Source organism: Pecten maximus, chromosome 15, assembly GCF_902652985.1.
Source record: "Pecten maximus chromosome 15, xPecMax1.1, whole genome shotgun sequence".
In the NCBI taxonomy this organism is placed as follows: Eukaryota; Metazoa; Mollusca; class Bivalvia; order Pectinida; family Pectinidae; genus Pecten; species Pecten maximus.
The window spans coordinates 36674074-36690429 of NC_047029.1; the positions used below are offsets into that span (position 1 = coordinate 36674074).

At 37.9% G+C, this 16356-nt stretch overlaps 1 protein-coding gene and 1 long non-coding RNA gene across 2 annotated transcripts in view; one reads left to right on the forward strand and one right to left on the reverse strand.

Moving 5' to 3' along the window:
* Positions 1–16356, reverse strand: part of LOC117343417 (transformation/transcription domain-associated protein-like) — a 153703-nt gene that overhangs the window by 18642 nt on the left and 118705 nt on the right. The window contains exons 59-71 of the mRNA XM_033905759.1: positions 14037–14156; positions 13685–13828; positions 8705–8845; positions 8358–8516; positions 8101–8192; positions 7662–7797; positions 5407–5511; positions 4852–4947; positions 4380–4498; positions 4033–4150; positions 2789–2904; positions 2489–2600; positions 1718–1929 (exon numbers count right to left, since the gene is read on the reverse strand). Of these exons, the coding sequence (XP_033761650.1) occupies positions 1718–1929; positions 2489–2600; positions 2789–2904; positions 4033–4150; positions 4380–4498; positions 4852–4947; positions 5407–5511; positions 7662–7797; positions 8101–8192; positions 8358–8516; positions 8705–8845; positions 13685–13828; positions 14037–14156 (1670 nt within the window). The remainder of the gene's footprint in view (positions 1–1717; positions 1930–2488; positions 2601–2788; positions 2905–4032; positions 4151–4379; positions 4499–4851; positions 4948–5406; positions 5512–7661; positions 7798–8100; positions 8193–8357; positions 8517–8704; positions 8846–13684; positions 13829–14036; positions 14157–16356) is intronic.
* On the forward strand, positions 9922–11041 carry LOC117343083. Its single transcript, XR_004535957.1, has 2 exons — positions 9922–9956; positions 10252–11041. It is a non-coding gene; the product is annotated as an uncharacterized LOC117343083 (long non-coding RNA).

The following is a 16356-nucleotide window of genomic DNA, read 5'->3' on the forward strand; positions in this document are numbered from 1 at the left end:
GAGACTCTTGGTTATTGAGAAGAAGTCGTTTAAAGATTTTAGCCTTTTTGAGTCCTGTGACCTTGAATGAAAGTCAAGGTCATTCATTTGAACAAACTTTGTAGCCCTTCACCCCAGCATGCTACAGGCCAAATATTAGGTCTCTGGGACTCTTGGTTATTGAGAAGAAGTTGTTTAAAGATTTTAGCCTTTTTGACCCCTGTGACCTTGAATGAAGGTCAAGGTCATTCATTTGAACAAACTTGGGAGCCCTTCACCCCAGCATGCTACAGGCCAAATATTAGGTCTCTGGGACTCTTGGTTATTGAGAAGAAGTCGTTTAAAGATTTTAGCCTTTTTGACTCCTGTGACCTTGAATGAAAGTCAAGGTCATTCATTTGAACAAACTTGGGAGCCCTTCACCCCAGCATGCTACAGGCCAAATATTAGGCCTCTGGGACTCTTGGTTATTGAGAAGAAGTCGTTTAAAGATTTTAGCCTTTTTGACTCCTGTGACCTTGAATGACGGTCAAGGTCATTCATTTGAACAAACTTGGTAGCCCTTCACCCCAGCATGCTACAGACCCAATATCAACTCCCTGGGACTCTTGGTTATTGAGAAGAAGTCGTTTAAAGATTTTAGCCTTTTTGACCCCTGTGACCTTGAATGAAAGTCAAGGTCATTCATTTGAACAAACTTGGTAGCCCTTCACCCGAGCATGCTACAGACCCAATATCAACTCCCTGGGACTCTTGGTTATTGAGAAGAAGTCGTTTAAAGATTTTAGCCTTTTTGACTCCTGTGACCTTGAATGAAAGTCAAGGTCATTCATTTGAACAAACTTGGTAGCCCTTCACCCCAGCATGCTACAGACCCAATATCAAGTCCCTGGGACTCTTGGTTATTGAGAAGAAGTCGTTTAAAGATTTTAGCCTTTTTGACTCCTGTGACCTTGAATGAAGGTCAAGGTCATTCATTTGAACAAACTTGGTAGCCCTTCACCCCAGCATGCTACAGACCCAATATCAAGTCCCTGGGTCTTTTGGCTATTTAGAAGAAGTCGTCTAATTTTTTTTTAGCCTTTTTGACTCCTGTGACCTTGAATGAAAGTCAAGGTCATTCATTTGAACAAACTTGGTAGCCCTTTACCCCAGCATGCTACAGACCCAATATCAACTCCCTGGGACTGTTGGTTGTTGAGAAGAAGTTGTTTGAAGATTTTAGCCTTTTTGACTCCTGTGACCTTGAATGAAGGTCAAGGTCATTCATTTGAACAAACTTGGTAGCCCTTCACCCCAGCATGCTACAGGCCCAATATTAGGTCTCTAGGCCTTTTGGTTATTGAGAAGAAGTTGCTTGAATGGAAAGTTGACGCCGGACGGATGGCCGGACGGCCGGACGGCCGGACGGACGACGGACGGACGACGGACGCCGCGCCACGGCATAAGCTCACTTGCCCTTCGGGCAGGTGAGCTAAAAATGACATAAATGCCCCTTCTGCCATTGATACCCCAAATCTCAGCAGTTCCTGAGATTAACTAGTTACATTGCATCAGGACGGGACAGGACGGGATGGGCCAAACATGGGTACCACTATATGCCCACCCACCCCATTTCATTTCATGGCAGGGACATAAAAATAAGCATTTATTCATTCTCATTAATTTCATTAAATTCTTCATAACATATGTGGCCACCTGATGTACAAAAATGAAATTCATCAGACAATGAACTTACTTTTCCCGAGTGAACACAGTCTCGAGATAGTCGCCCCAGAGTGCCCATGCCTTTACCAAAGTGTCATGCATCTGGACAGCCGCAGAGAATGCCTTGTTGGCGTCGTCAGATCGCCCAACCTGGGCTAAGAACATGCCTTTGAGAGCGTAAAACTCTGCAGTGAACTCTTTAGTGAAATACTTGAGGTTTGTTGATTCGATCACCTCCAAACCCTGCAGAAAAAAAAAGAAAATTAAATGCGGCACATTCAAGAAAATGTGACATGTTTATCCATAGCTTTGTATTACACTTACAGGGGTATGAACATTTTATTGATGAAGACTTTCGGCACTCAATACAGGCATATCGAAAAAAAATGTCAACATGTCAATTCCTTAACAACTGTAACCATTGTAAATATTATTATCAATATACCGCGCGGCTAGAAAGAACTTCTATTGAGCTTGATCAGTTGAACGTAATATTGAAGCCAGGTTAGATCCCCAGTAGAGGTATTGAAATATACATAATTTATCATGATCTCTACTCCACATGAAATTTATGTTTTTAACCTTTTTCAATAGCAACTGAACCTGAACGATAGACAAACTGCCCGTGACTGTCACACCTGACCGTCACACACGACTGTCACACCTGGCTGTTACACCTGACTGTTACACCTCGGTGTTAGTACACCTGGCCGTTACAACTTGGTGTTAGTACATCTGCCTGTTACACCTGCCCGTTACACTTGACAGTTACACCTGACCATTACAGCTGAATGTTATGTACCTCATTGAGTTCAGTTTTGCCCATTGCCCCGGACATCTGGAGGTAACACTTGACTTGCTGGCGGATTTTCTGGAAACAATCCACTATGGGTACACTGGGTATTGTGTGGATTCTGTGGAAACAATGATCAATCTTCATTTAGTTTACAACATTTTGGTCATATTTTCAAGTCATAGGTTTGTTTAAAGGAGATACATCTAAATAGACTGATCTCTAAATGACAGATTGACAACTTACCTGCTGAGGGAGTCGAGATACATCTAAATAGACCGATCTCTAAATGACAGATTGACAACATACCTGCTGAGGGAGTCGAGACACACGCCTGTCAGGTTGTGTTTGCGGGCAATCTTGCCAAAGTGTATGATAGCCTGGGCAGAGGCATGTACCCCCAACATGGAGTGGTTACTGTTTTGCTAAAATCATAAAATTAATAACAGTGATTATAGATTTTTGTAAAAATGGATTCAGAAGTGGCATTACCCGCAATTCACGAAGTTGAGATAAATACACATAACTAATGTAATCGTAAATCTGTCTCAGTGAAGAGTAATGGGATAAAAGCTAGAGCTGATTATATATATTATAATTATAATTATCCTATTTACAGATCTACAGCCCATGTCTGGTGATATATCCAGCCATGAATCATGTCAAAGTAGAAATACAGATACAAGCTTTGTCATTGACCAGCATTAAGCCCACCCTCCTACTTCGATACAGTGTTATCGGAGGGCCCTTGGGCTTATTATAGATGTGTGGTGGTCTAGTGGTAGGACGTAGGGCCAGATCACAAAAGGGTCACAACTTCTCAGTCCCAATTGTAAATGAGTGCCATGTATAAGGTAGGGCAGTGCAAGAAATATCGTGTGTAAGTTGTTAGCACGGAAATGGCAGCTCTGGCTGTATGCTCCCAAGAGAGTTGAGAAAGACATTGACTGGGTGCTGAAGGCCAAATAACCACGGATAATAATTTGTGAACTACTTAGAGACAGCTATGTTAGTGTGGTATAGCAGTACATAAAATTCCAAATTATTTGTCAATTATTATTTTTACAGGGTAAATTCAGCACTGCTCATAATAATTATAATCCACATTACACCTGATACTTAAAAGTACTAAAAACACAGTAGATAAATTCACTTTCTAAATGTCAAAGTATGAACAATTCTCAGAATCAAAGTAATTTTATCACACATCTCCCTTGTTCTACCATGTAATACACCTATACACTAACCAAGTCAGTGAAACTCATCAATTCTTTCAGGGAGAAAGAGATTGACTGAAGTGGGTTTTTCTTCTCTAATTTCTTATGAATATCAGTTGTATGATATAAACAAAGTAATGAATTTGTTAAAACTCAATAATTCGATATGACCACATGCATAAAGCCTTCCGATATACAACCTTAATGATCACATTAAATAAATTCATTATAACGTGAGTATTCCTGTAAGATCCCCTATTTGTCGCAATGATATACAATCTTTATCAGCCACACTCTTGTCTATGAGTCATCATACCATCTAAATCAAACACTTACAGGATCCTGCTGTGAGTGGTTGTCATAGTGATCAACTATGAACTGGTAGTGATGCTGTCTCCAGGTAAATATGTCACTCCAGTGGGACAGGTCATCGGAGATCATCGGCAGACGATTTCTACACACAAATAAAAACCAGAGTTTGTGTGTTAAAACAAGTACTCTTTATCTTAAAGAACAAAAGTTAGAACTGTAAAATTTGAAATTACATCACAAAGACTTTATTATCTGAAGAAAAGATGTCATTTTGTCTCTGCATGTCTTCAGATATCACATTACTCCTCAGATCATGATCTATAACACACGACCGAGTGTCACCAGACTTTGATAACAGTGTTGAAGCCTACCTCCATGTTTTGACAATGGCCTTCATATCGTGGAGACTGGAGCTGCGGGTGATGTTGGCCGGCTGGAGTCCCTGGTTTATCTGGGCAGCCTCCTGTAACTCCATGATTTGTTGAGCGGCCTATAAAATATATCAAATCATGTTCATTCACCATCTAGCCATGTGTAACATATACCCCATCACAAGTCAGTTCATTCACCATCTAGCCATGTGTAACATATACCCCATCACAAGTTATTTTAACATGTATCAATACTAGCTTGTATTAAGAGCACATGTCAGTAGGCACATTATCAAATTGTTTTTTGCAACAACAGCTTACGATACCATTGTTACAGTAACTGTAAATATGAAATTCCACAAGTATATATACCCTGTCAAGTACAAGGCATCAAAAAGGTGGAACTGAATTATATCACAGAAAAACAAAAATATTTTATTGGATTGAAGTTAGCCAGGGCTTTGTACCTTACCTGTAACAGGGGAACATGGATATGAGAAACAATGCTGGGCAAACGCCGCCATTCCTTGATAGCCAGGTTACTGGACACCTCTACCAGTCTCTCAATCTAAAAATATGTATAAATCAGAGTCAGTAGTGACCTTGTTACCAGTCTCTCAATCTAAAAATATGTATAAATCAGAGTCAGTAGTGACCTTGTTACCAGTCTCTCAATCTAAAAATATGTATAAATCAGAGTCAGTAGAAACCTTGTTACCAGTCTCTCAATCTAAAATTATGTATAAATCAGAGTCAGTAGTGACCTTGTTACCAGTCTCTCAATCTAAACATCTTTATAAATCAGAGTCAGTAGAAACCTTGTTACATATATTGAAGCCTTCATACACTAAAAAAACACCAATTTTTATTTTTTATCAGAATCTACAACATACCAAGCACTGCAAAAAAAAAATGCTGCACCAAGCATAATTATATGGTAAATAGAAAAACTTGGTATGAAAATAAATGTTCCGTCCCTCTTGAATTTTGGCCCTTTTCTGTCATACAGCCAGAAATATTCCGTTACCATGGTGACAGTGTTGAGATGGTGGTCATCAGGTTGACATATGGCAATATATCCACGATACAGGTTAACCTTCCAGGCCATTTCTTTTGGGCAGGACAACTCGACCTGGAAAATACAAGGGAGATAATTCCATACAGTAGGGGATACATAATTTAATCCAGGAATCATATAAAGGATTGTATAAAGATATAGAAGTTTTTTCAATACAAATTGGAGTTTAAAGGTTTTATACCAAGGAGGCAAATGAAGAAGTTTCATATTGATACAGAGAGAAAGGGGAGACTTGATGAGTGTGTACTTCAGACACGTGACCAGTGATGATGAGATCATAAAGTGTTGATACCCGAGGTGACAAACAATGGAGACTAATTAGTGGTGTGTGTATGGTTACCTGAGACTAATTAGTGGTATGTGTATGGTTACCTGAGACTAATTAGTGATGTGTGTATGGTTACCTGAGACTAATTAGTGATGTGTGTATGGTTACCCGAGACTAATTAGTGATGTGTGTATGGTTACCTGAGACTAATTAGTGCTGTGTGTATGGTAACCTGAGACTAATTAGTGGTGTGTGTATGGTTACCTGAGACTAATGAGTGATGTGTGTATGGTTACCCGAGACAAATTAGTGATGTGTGTATGGTTACCTGAGACTAATTAGTGATGTGTGTATGGTTACCTGAGACTAATTAGTGATGTGTGGTTACCTGAGACTAATTAGTGATGTGCGTATGGTAACCCGAGACTAATTAGTGATGTGTGTATGGTTACCTGAGACTAATTAGTGATGTGTGGTTACCCGAGACTAATTAGTGATGTGCGTATGGTTACCTGAGACTAATTAGTGATGTGTGTATGGTTACCTGAGACTAATTAGTGATCTGTGTATGGTTACCCGAGACTAATTAGTGATGTGTGTATGGTTACCTGAGACTAATTAGTGATGTGTGGTTACCTGAGACTAATTAGTGATGTGCGTATGGTTACCTGAGACTAATTAGTGATGTGTGTATGGTTACCTGAGACTAATTAGTGATCTGTGTATGGTTACCCGAGACTAATTAGTGATGTGTGTATGGTTACCTGAGACTAATTAGTGATGTGTGGTTACCTGAGACTAATTAGTGATGTGCGTATGGTTACCTGAGACTAATTAGTGATGTATGGTTACCCGAGACTAATTAGTAATGTGCGTATGGTTACCTGAGACTAATTAGTAATGTGTGGTTACCTGAGACTAATTAGTGATCTGTATATGGTTACCTGAGACTAATTAGTGGTGTGTGTATGGTTACCTGAGACTAATTAGTGGTGTGTGTATGGTTACCTGAGACTAATTAGTGATGTGTGTATGGTTACCTGAGACTAATTAGTAATATGTATATGGTTACCTGAGACTAATTAGTGGTGTGTGTATGGTTACCTGAGACTAATTAGTGACGTGTGTTTGGTTACCTGAGACTAATTAGTGATGTGTGTATGGTTACCCGAGACTAATTAGTGGTGTGTGTATGGTTACCTGAGACTAATTAGGTATCTGTGTATGGTTACCTGAGACTAATTAGTGATGTGTGTATGGTAACCCGAGACTAATTAGTGGTGTGTGTATGGTTACCTGAGACTAATTAGTGACGTGTGTTTGGTTACCTGAGACTAATTAGTGATGTGTGTATGGTTACCTGAGACTAATCAGTGATGTGTGTATGGTTACCCGAGACTAATTAGGTATCTGTGTATGGTTACCTGAGACTAATTAGTGATGTGTGTATGGTTACCTGAGACTAATTAGTGATCTGTGTATGGTTACCCGAGACTAATTAGTGATGTGTGTATGGTTACCTGAGACTAATTAGTGGTGTGTGTATGGTTACCTGAGATTAATTAGTGATGTGTGTATGGTTACCTGAGACTAATTAGTGGTGTGTGTATGGTTACCTGAGACTAATTAGTGATGTGTGTATGGTTACCTGAGACTAATTAGTAATATCTATATGGTTACCTGAGACTAATTAGTGATGTGTGTATGGTTACCTGAGACTAATTAGTAATATGTATATGGTTACCTGAGACTAATTAGTGATGTGTGTATGGTTACCTGAGACTAATTAGTAATATGTATATGGTTACCTGAGACTAATTAGTGATGTGCGTATGGTTACCTGAGACTAATTAGTGATGTGTGTATGGTTACCTGAGACTAATTAGTAATCTGTATATGGTTACCTGAGAGGAATTAGTAATATGTATATGGTTACCTGAGCTAGGGCATCCTTCATGAGCGCCCAGTTAGGGACCCGCCAGGCACTCTCAAGGACAAGGTGAGGATTAGTGTTACCCTTGGCCCCGGCATACTCCTTCAATAGGTCCCACTGGTTCAGCTCCTTAGAGCACCTGTTAACACACGGGGGAGATATCAGGTGTATTACAGCTGTTAGTGTGTTGATACATTGAAGAAATACAAATAAACAAAGACAATTATTATATTATTGACTCAGTCATCAAATCTCATTTCATTACTTAGTCACATTTTAAAGGACATATTGAAGTTTTCTATACAAAATCACCTGAAAATCTATTCATCACAATCCAGGCGTTTTCACTGGAAACTAAGGTGGCTGAACTATTGTCTGTTGTATACAGATGATCACTATGTAAATCCTAGTCCACCTTTTAGATAATGTAAATAATACCTACCGTATCCAACGCTCCTCCCACAGTCGGTACTCGGGCAGGACGGACGGGGATGCAGGGCCGGAGTTGTGGTCAGAACGTGCTTTACTCATCGCCTAAAAACAGAGAATGTTTTAAATAGATCTTCGTAATATTGAACAAAAACAAAACAATCTCATATAGAATGTCTCCATAGACGCCATGTTGACAGACAAAATATTTATGTATCTGTAACACACAGATCAGTGATGAGCCCCAACAAAATATACACCAATACTGACCTGTTCATAAGAGGCCTGAGCCTGTTCAAAGAAGCCATGTTGTTCATAAGATAGAGCAATGTTTGTCTCAGCAAACTTGGCTCGTTTCTGCCACAGACCAGCACACATGTCTTCTTCTTTGAGTAGAGAGTAGAGCTCACAGAGGCCGTCCAATGTCTCCTGTACAAACAAACAAAGGAATATAAACATACTTTCAAATTGTTTCTCTAACATGAAAATTATTGACAGATAGTTACCAGCATGGTCGTCATACAAGGAAGTACAGTTCTGATTTAACTGTGGCAAGGTTACTGCCCTTACAATCCACATCTCAAATTTGTAGATAATTTATAAGATGTCAGATTTACCTGTTGTGGGGAAGTGACCGGTTCAAACTCGTACTCGCTGACCGGACGGTTTTTCACCTGAAGACTTGGACTATTCTCAAATGCAATCTGTTCCAGTTGGAGACAGGCTCTGTGCCATAGATTGTGGGTCCGACCCAGGTACTGAAATATGGAATCATACCATCAGAGACTACAAGCAAAGCTTGAACTCTAGAACAATGAGAAGGAATTAAGCACACAGAAAAAAATTTATCTATACAGACCCTGAAGCGTTTAACGTTCCCTCCAAACGCGGACGAAACGCAAAACGAATTGGGAAAACCAAACGCAAACGCTACTAAACGCAAACGCAAAACGCTCGACGAAAAACGAAAAACGCGTTTCCGTAAACGCAAAACGCTCGACGATAAACGCAAACGCAAAGCGCAAAACGAAAAACCAAAACTGACAGTTATGAATGAGACCGGAAAAGCAAATCTTCATCGTAGTTACCGATCCGGAGTCCGGTCGTTAAGTGATCCGGCACTTACAAATAATATCGGTGCTTGGATTCTACGGATATCGTTATCATTTCAATTTTTCTTTTACAACTGAAAGTCGTCTCATATAAAATATTATCGTTTTGCAAATATGTATTACTATTCCAAAACACTAGGCCCTATCTTAATATATTTCGCGGCACTACTGAAAATCTAATCGGATAGTGTGTGATTTGGATCTGCATTTTAGGGGGGAAAATAAGAGAATTATAAATATGAGGTCAAAACACATCAGAAACATTTGGATAATTCTTCTCTGAACCTTTTAAAGACATGGAGAAAGTAGCATTAAAAGTAATAAACGGGTCATTTTTTTTTAACTTCCGACTTGTATCTCGCGACGTCAGTAATTCACTGAAAATTTGTAAAAATACATGAAGAGTACTGCAGTAACTTTTATCCCTTTTCCCTTATCTTCAGGAAATATAAGTCTACAATCATATTTTTTCTTTTGATTTTTCATAATATTAATCAGTTCCCGTGGATGTCACTCCCCGATCAGACTGTCCGTACGTAACTTTTTCATTGGTAACGCTCTGAAGACCATGGTGTCAGTCAAGGCCCGAGAGACGAGGATCGTTCCTAATTGGTTACTGCATGTTATATAGTTGCTACATGTACATGGACTTTTTCGTAACACATGTGATGCTGTTACCTGTTCGATTATTAATTAAACAAGACTACACACGTACTACCGTACAGACGATGGCGTACTTTAGTCGGTATATGTACATGTACGTGCACAATGTATAGTCAATAGTCATAGTGAAATGTATTAAAAGTGTATGTTTTGAGTGAAAAAAACTCCCACACTCCTTAGCAATGAACAAGAAATAAAATGATAATGTGTTGACGTTCTAATAAATGATGGAAGTATATATTTTCATCTACAATGTAGCCACACGTCTGCTTGACTTTAAAATCCTGTTTAACTGGCCTGCCCGGACAAATAATTGTCTTGGTGATCAAATTCATCATGTTATATTTGTTTTACGTAAATATCACAGTGTTTCAATTTTCTTGTTTCAGGTATCCCGTGGCTGAAATACGTCTGCAGAAAATCCAATCAGATGCAGTTGTCTTACCTGTATCTAGCCGTAACGAGCCTGGCTATCTTGTTTGATTTAAACACACACATACACACTGATATATGTAACATTTTGACAATATTCATAATATAACAGGACGTACAGATATCTTGTAACATTTTGACTATTTTCGAAATCAAATGGACGTAAATATCGTACAGAGACACATATGTATCATGGACCATTTTGATAATTTCCTGAATAGAAACAGACATGTGTATCGTTAGCATCTTTATAGGTTTGTGAAACATAAAGAAAACGGGATGTACTTGTATTGTCCATGTTGGTAACTTTCTCTTTATAACGGGACGTATATATACAATAGTGGGTCACATTCTAATAATTCATTAAACAGAACAAGACGAACATATCGTACGACTATTTTTATGGAGGCGTTTTTACGCCTGCCATATTGCGATCACCTACGAGTTGTGACATCACAATCTCTCACTTTCGTATTCGTTATATTTCCTTTTACAGTTCATTTTGCGGTTTCTTTCGGTTCATATATGATGTAGTTGTAGTACAGAGGACGTAAAACCTGTTAAATAGATAATATGTTGATGGAGTGGAAGCAGTCACAATGTAATTTCGGTCAGATGAATAACTTGCACATAAATACATTGTTGTTTGATATTGACTGCGCATGTGTCATTTAAAACAATGACTTGATAGCTTTGTCAAAAACTGAAATACACGTAAATTCCAAATCTAAAAATAATAGGAACAAGTTACCCAGACGCTGTTATTTTTGTGAGTAAATGTGGCCACATCTTTATAGGTTGACGGATACGAGTTGGAAAGGATACCCGTCATCTGTTAAATTAGTCGTATTGGATTTAATCAATATTATAGCTTTGCTAACTGTAAATATCATCGTGAATGTCTTAATGTATCGATGTTCATTGTACGTCAGTTTTCAGTCACAGTTAAATCAGAGAACTATATAATAAATATAGGTCTCTGGTTAAATCTAGATTTTCTATGAATTTCAATCAAGATTAAAAACTTGGACCCACGGATGGATAGAACATAAAAAACATCAGTATATAGGTCTCTGTCAGAACACATATTAATTTCCTGATCTTCCTTGTTAATTGATAATAAACATGGTGCATTTTGCGAGTATAATATGATCGATGTCGCAAAATAGAACCGTTGTGTTTGTGAGTTGTATAATGTTCCCCATTTTAAATGTGAATCGTCTGATATGGATGTAAAATTACGCCCTTTTTACAAATAATACCAAACTAGCAATTATATATCATATTCGAGGTTATATAAATAACTTGCTGCATTTACGAAAGCGCCAACTCTATCAAAATTACATTTGGTCAGAACAGAATGTCTACCGGACATATACCCGACACCTGCACATGGCTAATTGGGCCACCCGTGGATAATGTCTTGACAGAACACGACTGCTTGACAGGTAAGTAGAGTACCTGTCTAACCAACGCCTCCAGCCCTTATCAAACTGTTAGATCTGATTCGGGTACAGGTACGGGACCGGGCTTGGAGCAAACAAATACCCAAGATGCTTATTAATTAAACGCACAGTAGACTCGATATCACCACCTTACGTATCGTTGATATTACGTTATACATATGTACATCGTTGGTCCAAAATAATACAAAAATATAAGATAATATTTAACACTGTTACTTTTGACAGATATTTTTAATTTGATTTTTGTTTGGGGGGTCGATGTATGACGTTGTGTCCTTGCCATAGATATCCACTACTTTAATTATCCACGGTACAGCCTGAATTTGTTACCGTTTGGATGTCCGTCGTCCATTTGTGAAGAGAAAATTTCATAAGAAGCAAACATTCATGCACCATGTTATTGTTGAAAGAATCTGATGTTGCCACTGCCCTAGTTAGTTACAATACACAACCTCTGCTGGTCAAGATGACACTAATTACATGTCAATTATCTTGTTGATGAGAAGTTAGTTATATCAGAGACCTATATACTAGTATATAGGTCTCTGGTTATATTTAGAAAATCGTCAAAATGTTGCACTATGTATACCTGTCGTTCAGAAAATTATCAATCTGCTACTGTACACGATATAAAAATGTGTGATTAAATGTGTATCTCGTTGTATTCAACAAAAATATTGTACCATACACAACTGTTTACGGACGTAAATTGAGTCTCTGATGTGTCCCATTATATTAGCAAAGATGTATTTATGAAATCGATCAGATATACATGTACATGTGATATATATATGTCTGCGTATTTGGAAATTTATTAGAACGCTACCGGGTAAATATGTCAAAATATGTTAACGGATATAGGTATAAAGTATTCATCAAAAGTGATAAATAGCCAGATTCGCTCAGGCCGTACACAAGTAAGAAAACTGCAGCAACTGGTTAGAAATTTGGTCCGATTTTCTGCAATCGTATTACAGCCATGGGATACCTGAAACAAGAAAATTGTAAAAGTATTATATTTATGTCAAAATAGATAGCTTGTTCACTAAGATTAAGACTAATATTTTTCCAATTCCGTCAATTAACCATTAACACAGCGATGAATCCATAATGAATTAAAAGGACAACAGCGGCACTCACGGTAAGTAAGTACAGGTAGCTAAATATACATATATCGAGGCTTTCCCGAACACGGATAATCGTCGTGCCACACCCAGCAGCTGGCTCCACTTTTAGTTTTACATGCGCATGCGTACTCAACTGTTGTCAATTCTAACAGGGATATTACATCCGGCAGACGAAACGCAAACGAAAGGAAACGCAAAACGCAAACGCAACTAAACGCAAACGCAAACGAACGGAAATGAGCGCAAAACGCAAACGCAAACGAAAAACGCTCGACGAAACGAAGCGCAAACGAAACAAAACGAAAGGAACGCAAACGCAACGTAAACGCGTTTGAGGGAATGTTAAATGCTTCAGGGTCTGTATATGTGTACATAGAATGTATGCATAATGCCCGTGCATACATATGTATATATATATGTATATATTACGTTTTAAATCAAAGATTATAATTGTTATTCAGAAAAAAAACTTGTCTTGCAAAAGGAAAACACAATGACAGTATGACTGAAAACACACACACTCTTAACCTTATTGCTTCGGAGTGTATGTAGCCACCAGCTACTACGTGGAGAAACAGCATCAATGACTGGCTGTTTATAGAGTGATAAAACACACAGACATACTCAATTATCTGGCAATTAAACCTCTAAGCAACGTATAAAATATATACTTCCTGAGGGTCATAAGGTTAAGGGACATCTATGGTTACCTTGAGGACCTATTTGTACCACGGGGACAGAGTGGAACAGTCCCTTCAGGAATGTGTGTATAAAGGTTTTGGGGGATCTATAATTACCTTGAGGACACAGGGACGTATGTGTACCGGGGGGACACAGTGGGACAGTCCCTCCAGGAATGTGTGTATAGAAGATGGATGGCAGTCTTTCTGTATAACATGACTTCCACTACACATAAACGGTATCAGCTCTCCTCCTAACATCTGAAACATACGATATCATGTCTGTTGTAGATTTCAATGTCTAACACTCACAATTACTCAATAGACATACATATCTTAATTGTGTGATGATGCAACACTGAAAAGGTTAAAATTCATTTGCAATATGGAGTTAAATCCTCAAACATGTGATCTAATTTTTCCAGGTTTTGTCATATAAACCATGATGAGAAGAAAACTTTCGACTTACCTGTTGTTGTTTGTCGGAGAGAATTTTCCAGATCCGTGGAAAAGAGTCCACCCAGGAGGCATGGCCCAGGTCTGTGGAGGTGTGGCACAGCTGGGACAGGGCATTTAGATACGACACAGTCTACAGGAAAAATAGGTAAGCAGGTCAAGGTCAAGGTCATATAGGAGACAGCCCGATCAGAAGTTCGTGTAATCAATATCCATCACACATTATTGTGTATCTCATGCTGTTCAAGGGCTGTAGCCCCAAAAAAATTTTTTATATATGAATGCTATCATTTTATTAAAAATAATCCTTTTAATACACATGGGAAAATATTAATCATATAAAATGTAAATTAACATGAATGTATAAATGGTATAAACAATCCAATTGATGAAATGTTTACACACCAGGTGTATATAAGGTGCTGTCCTCAATATCAACAGCTGTGTAAAGGACGTCAAACAAAACCAAAGTAAAGTGCTGAGTTTATATAAGAAGTTTGTCGTTTATCATAACACCTGAAAATTCTGTCTAGTGGCAACAACTCTTCAAGAACTTGGTCTGGCGTACCAGGACACAGATGTTCTGACCGGTGGAAACTAACCTTGACCTCGCGACAACTCTCTAGGAATTTCGCCTGACGCTGTAACAGAGTATTGATGTTCTGACGAGGGTCCAGGTTCTCCTTTTTGGGCGGTTCCTTGGGAATACTCTCGTCTGATGACACTCCACTTAACTCCATGTCTATCTCCTCCTGATAGAAGAAAATCATTCTCGGTAAAGCTTGGAAAGAGGAATTTTTTCAAACAGACATTTAGACATGACAACACTGTATGTCCTATAATGTCTAGATCATAGAAATATTCAAAAAAGTAAAATGAGTGGACATTCACAACTTGAGCGTGTCAGATTATTTCTGTTGAGTTTGGTATGTTTGAACTTTTCTAGAATTAACTGTAATTAATATAAAAACTGTTTTTGTTTCTGGTATCAATTTGTGGATAAAATAAGGTTTAGAGGATGGGTAAGTAATGGTATCGACCTTTGTTCTTTGTCCAGAAAAGATATTTAAAACTTTCTTTGGCCCTTTAAAACATTTAGGTTCATGTAGACAATGGCCTAATCTAATTAAAATTAGATTTGTAATTTCCGCTCCTCTACGATACACTTCAATACAAGATCTAATGATACCCCGTAGGTCATCTCAGCATGACCTTTGAGCTTATATAATTAGAGGAGTGGAAATTACAAGTCTAATTTTAATTATATTGGACAATGGCCTTGTTCCTTCCTAACCTTTGCATGTGTAAACAAATTACATGGACAAATAGAACTTTTCCCTTTGATATCAAAGTGAGCATGAAATAATCAGGTCTGAACCAAATGTTCTCTAATTGTAGAGAAATATCAGATTCTGTAGTCCGAGAAACCAGTGTAATTATTCATGAAATAATCTCTTCAAACCAAAACTTTGTATAGAGTTACCTCCTCTTTGTTTGAGTCCACGGATTCCACATCCATCGGTTCTTCCTTCATCTTCATGATGGTCTGGAAGGCCGCGCGGTCCTGGCTGTCTGCTAAATTCACAATGGAGCTGGCTGATGGTAACAGGTTCAGGGACGAGGAGCTCTGGATGCTGTGGCCATTCATAGCCACCGACAGAAGTAACTGGGAAAAAACCAATCAGATTATGTGTTGCAAAACAATCATGGCATTCACAACTATGAGAAATTGTATTGATGATAGCAATTAATCAACTCCTGTCATTACTATAAAATACCAATACCAAAGATTTGATATTTTCAAGAAAGAAATTGACTAAAAATCTCAAAAAATATTTTTTTTGTCTAACATTTTTCGACTAAACAGAAAAAAATGTTTGCAATCTACATACTTCTGTTGGTTTTTCCATACTGACTGAGTGAGTGATGTGATTTTATTATATCTATTAATTAAGTAGGTGTTGTTATTTCCAGGGGCTCTGTTTTCATTGCTTTTGGGGATAGAATTCAATCAAAGAACTCAATTTAAATACATACATGCCATATTTTTGGGAGACCAATAAGGGAGATTGATGATTATTTTAAGGGAGTTTTGCCTAAAATAAGGGAGATTTGTGCGCGGCATGAATATCATCATTTTTACTCAATTTTTAAGCAATTAACTAATTTTGAAAGTGATAAAGAATATTTATATTTATTTTGGATATTAATCATATTGTATATGCAAACCACAAAAAGTTGTATAAGGTAAAAAATGCAATAAGTATACATTCAGATTCTCATGATATGAAATTTTTTTTCGATTTTTTTTTTATGCAACACAAAAAGTTTTA